The 3539-nt window shown below is 57.3% G+C and overlaps 1 protein-coding gene across 1 annotated transcript in view; it reads right to left on the minus strand.

Annotated features, from left to right (window-relative positions):
- Positions 1-3539, minus strand: part of N (neurogenic locus Notch protein) — a 370307-nt gene that overhangs the window by 3574 nt on the left and 363194 nt on the right. The window contains exons 11-13 of the mRNA XM_011502136.1: positions 3176-3408; positions 678-2523; positions 4-502 (exon numbers count right to left, since the gene is read on the minus strand). Coding sequence (XP_011500438.1) covers positions 4-502; positions 678-2523; positions 3176-3408 — 2578 coding nt within the window. The remainder of the gene's footprint in view (positions 1-3; positions 503-677; positions 2524-3175; positions 3409-3539) is intronic.

Raw genomic sequence — 3539 nt, forward strand, 5'->3', positions numbered from 1 at the left:
GACGCTCTCGACCTTCTCGATCGGGAAGTTGCGGGAGAGCGAGTGCTTGGAGGCGGTGGCCGCGAGGTACTCGGCGGCCTCGTTCGCCGTAGGGAAGCAGACGGCGCCCTGCGTCACCGTACACTTGCGATTGTCGATTTCGAGGTACGCGACGATGCCCGTCTGCTTATCCGTGTAAATGTTGGTCGGCCTGCCGAAGAAGTTGGTCTGTATGCTCGGCTCGCGGTCCCTCTTCCACGGGTAGATCATGTCCTGGCCGAGCTCGTCCTGCTTCACCCGCAAGGTCGTGCGCAGCTCGTGGCCAATGTCACGGAGGAACGCGACGACGTTCGTGCGGAAGCTCTGCATGTCCATACGCACGACCACGGAGATGACGCCCTCGGCAAGCGAGGGCGGGGCGCGATCGCAATCGAGGCCGTCCCAGTTGCACTCCTCGTTGTTGCATCCGTAGTCGCAATAGCCGTTGGCGTAGTGCTTGCGGCAGTAGGCGTCGTAGATGGGGCTGCGGGCGTGTAAACATACGAGTTATAATCCTCCTCCTGTCTTTCGATTCGATCCGATGATTATCGAATTATAACAATGGTACATTTTGATGGGATAATGGAACGTGTAGCGGGCGGTCGAAAGGGCGGCGGGGGGAGGGGGTTAGCTGGTACGGGGATCGCTTGAGTACTCACTTGCAAGGCTCGAGCCTCTTCTCGCAGTCGCGGCCGTCAAAGAGGCACTGGGCGTTATTGCAGACCTCGTCGCAGACGCCGTTCATGAAGACGTCCCAGCAGTTGATGGGCGCGGTGCAGTTCCTCCAGGGATTGATGCCGAGGGAGCAGTCGTTGCCATCGAAGTTGCAGGCGTAACGATTGCACTCCTCGTCGCACCTGTGATTGCCCGACTTCTCCTCGCACTTGTTCTCCATGCACTTTTTGCGCTCACGCTCGAGGTCGAGGTCATAGGCGTTCATGATGCTGGTGCTGGAGGGTTTTCTGCGCCCGAAGACGCCGCCCCGGTAGCTCGGGTCGTAGATATCGCAGTTCTTGCCGGTCCATTTTGGCGGGCAGTAACAGGCGTAGTCACCGAGGAGATTTTCGCACATGGCGTCGGGCTGTTGGCAGGGATTGCTCAGGCATTCGTCGCGCGCGTCTATCTCGCAGTGGGTGCCCGCGGTGCCGGGTGGACAATGGCACCGATAGCCGACGCTGCTGTCGGTCACGCGACACGAGCCCCCGTTGAGGCAGGGCTCCGCGTCGCAGTACGAGCCGGAGAACTCGCAATTGTGCCCGTAATAGTCGCTCGGGCAGACGCAGGTATGGCCGGCCTTCTCGGCCGTGCAGATGCCGCCGTTCTGGCAGGGCGAGCTGTCGCAAAAGTTGACCTCTACCTCGCAGTGCCTGCCCATATAGCCGGGCTTGCAGTTGCAGTGATAATTGTTGACGAGCTGGACGCAGTCTTGGGTGCCGGGGGCGGCGCACGGGTTCGACAAGCACTCGTTGATGTCGCCCTCGCAGCGCGGCCCCACGAAGCCCGGCGGGCACTTGCACTCGAAGCCGCCGACCTTGTCGACGCAGGTGCCGTTATTGTGGCAGGCATCGACCACGCAGTCGTCGAGGTTGATCTCGCAAATGTAGCCGAGGGTGCCGGACGGGCAGGAGCAGCTGAAGTTGCTGACGAGATCGTGGCAGGTGCCGCCGTTCTGGCACGGATTGAGACTGCAGTCGTCGACGTTCAGCTCGCAGTTCTGGCCCTGGAAGCCCTTGGTGCAGTCGCACTGGTAGGAGCCTACGAGGTCCTTGCAAGTGGCGCCGTTCTGGCACGGAGCCGTGTCGCACTCGTTGATCTCCGTCTGGCAGTAGCTGCCCGTGTAGCCCTCGTTGCAGAGGCAGCTGTGGCTGTTCCCGATGTCCTTGCAGGTGCCGTTGTTACAGAGCCACTTCTCCGACACCTTTTTGCGAAGCGCCGCGTCCTTGCACGAGACCATCTCCACGTCGCAGACCTTGCCCGTCCATCCGGGCGAGCATCTGCACTCGTACTTGTTGCGCTGCTGGAGGCAAGTGGCCTGGTTCTCGCAGGGCGACTCGGCGCACCACTCGACGTAGCTCTCGCAGCGTTCGCCGGTGAAGCCGTAAGGGCAGTGGCACGTGTAATACTGGACGTGATCGTGGCAGGTCGCCCCGTTCTCGCAGGGATTGCTGTCGCACTCGTTGATGCGGTACTGACAGTTGGAGCCCGTGTAACCGGGTCGGCAAACGCAGGTGTAGTTGTTGATGCCGTCGATACAGCTGCCGCTGTTCATGCACGAGGACTCGGTGCAGTCTTCGTCGTTCGTCTGGCAGTTGATGCCGGAGAAACCGAGCTTGCACTGGCACGTGTACGAGTTGACGTATTCCTTGCAGATGGCGCCATTCTGGCAGGGCGAAGAGAGACACTCGTCCACGTCGACCTCGCAGTGCTTGCCGCTGAAGCCGTCGACGCAGAGGCACGTGTAGTCGCCGATACCGTCGAGGCACGTGCCGCCATTTTGGCAGGGATCTATCGATTGAAACGACGAATTATTATTAAGATTAAGCTCGAGGTCACGTCGCTCTAACTGGGACCTTTATCGAGCGCGTGACACATCACCGTTTTACGCTCGTCATTATTGCAGCGACTCGATCGCCCTTTCGGCCCTTTCTCTATATTACGCGCAAATTCCCCGTTCTCCGACGTGGTCAAATAAAAAACAACTCTATTATGTAACGTTGGCAATAGAGAGAGAGAGAGAGAGAGAGAGAGAGAGAGAGAGAGAGAGAGAGCAAATAGATATCATTTTCATTCGCTCATACCATCAGTCTTGTATTACGCGGCCTAATAAATAGTTCCGCGAGAATAATTAATTGAAAAGTCCGTCCACACGCCTCGATTCGTTCTTATCCCATAATAATGCCATCGTTAAATGTTAAAAGTATCATTAATGTGTTTATTAAAGTGAAAATCAATAAACCTTTATTCATCGATATAACGACTTTATAATCCCTTCACAATTCCTCACGATATTCACCATCATTTTTTTTTTTTTACGTTAATTATTATATCCAAAAGTGCCAAAAGTGGTTCGCAGAGTGCTGTCAATAAGGCGAACTCGAGGTGCGTCGAGACGCGGTAGAAAATATTAATTATCAATAATGTTGATAATGGGACGTACAAGAGGCGCAATCGTCGGTGTTGATGATGCAGTCGCGGCCCTCGTAGCCCTTGGCACAGACGCAATGGTACGATCCATTGGTGTTGCGGCAGGTGGCTCCGTTTCTGCAGGGCGACGTGACAATGCACTCGTCCACGTCTTCGTCGCAGAGTCGGCCCGTGTAGCCGACCGTGCACGTGCACGCAAAGTCCAGGAAGTTGGACGACGGCGAGCATTTGGCTCCGTGAAGGCACCTAGACGAATGATCACCATAGAAACGCGATGGTTAGTCTCAGGGGTGCGTGGATGTGTGCGCGTTGTCAGGAAGGGGGCGGGCTGGCGGGGAGGGGAGGGGAGGGGGGGGGGGGGTGCCGGGAAAGGGGGG

The sequence above is a fragment of the Ceratosolen solmsi genome, unplaced genomic scaffold (assembly GCF_000503995.2).
Source record: "Ceratosolen solmsi marchali unplaced genomic scaffold, CerSol_1.0 scaffold43, whole genome shotgun sequence".
NCBI lineage: Eukaryota > Metazoa > Arthropoda > Insecta > Hymenoptera > Agaonidae > Ceratosolen > Ceratosolen solmsi.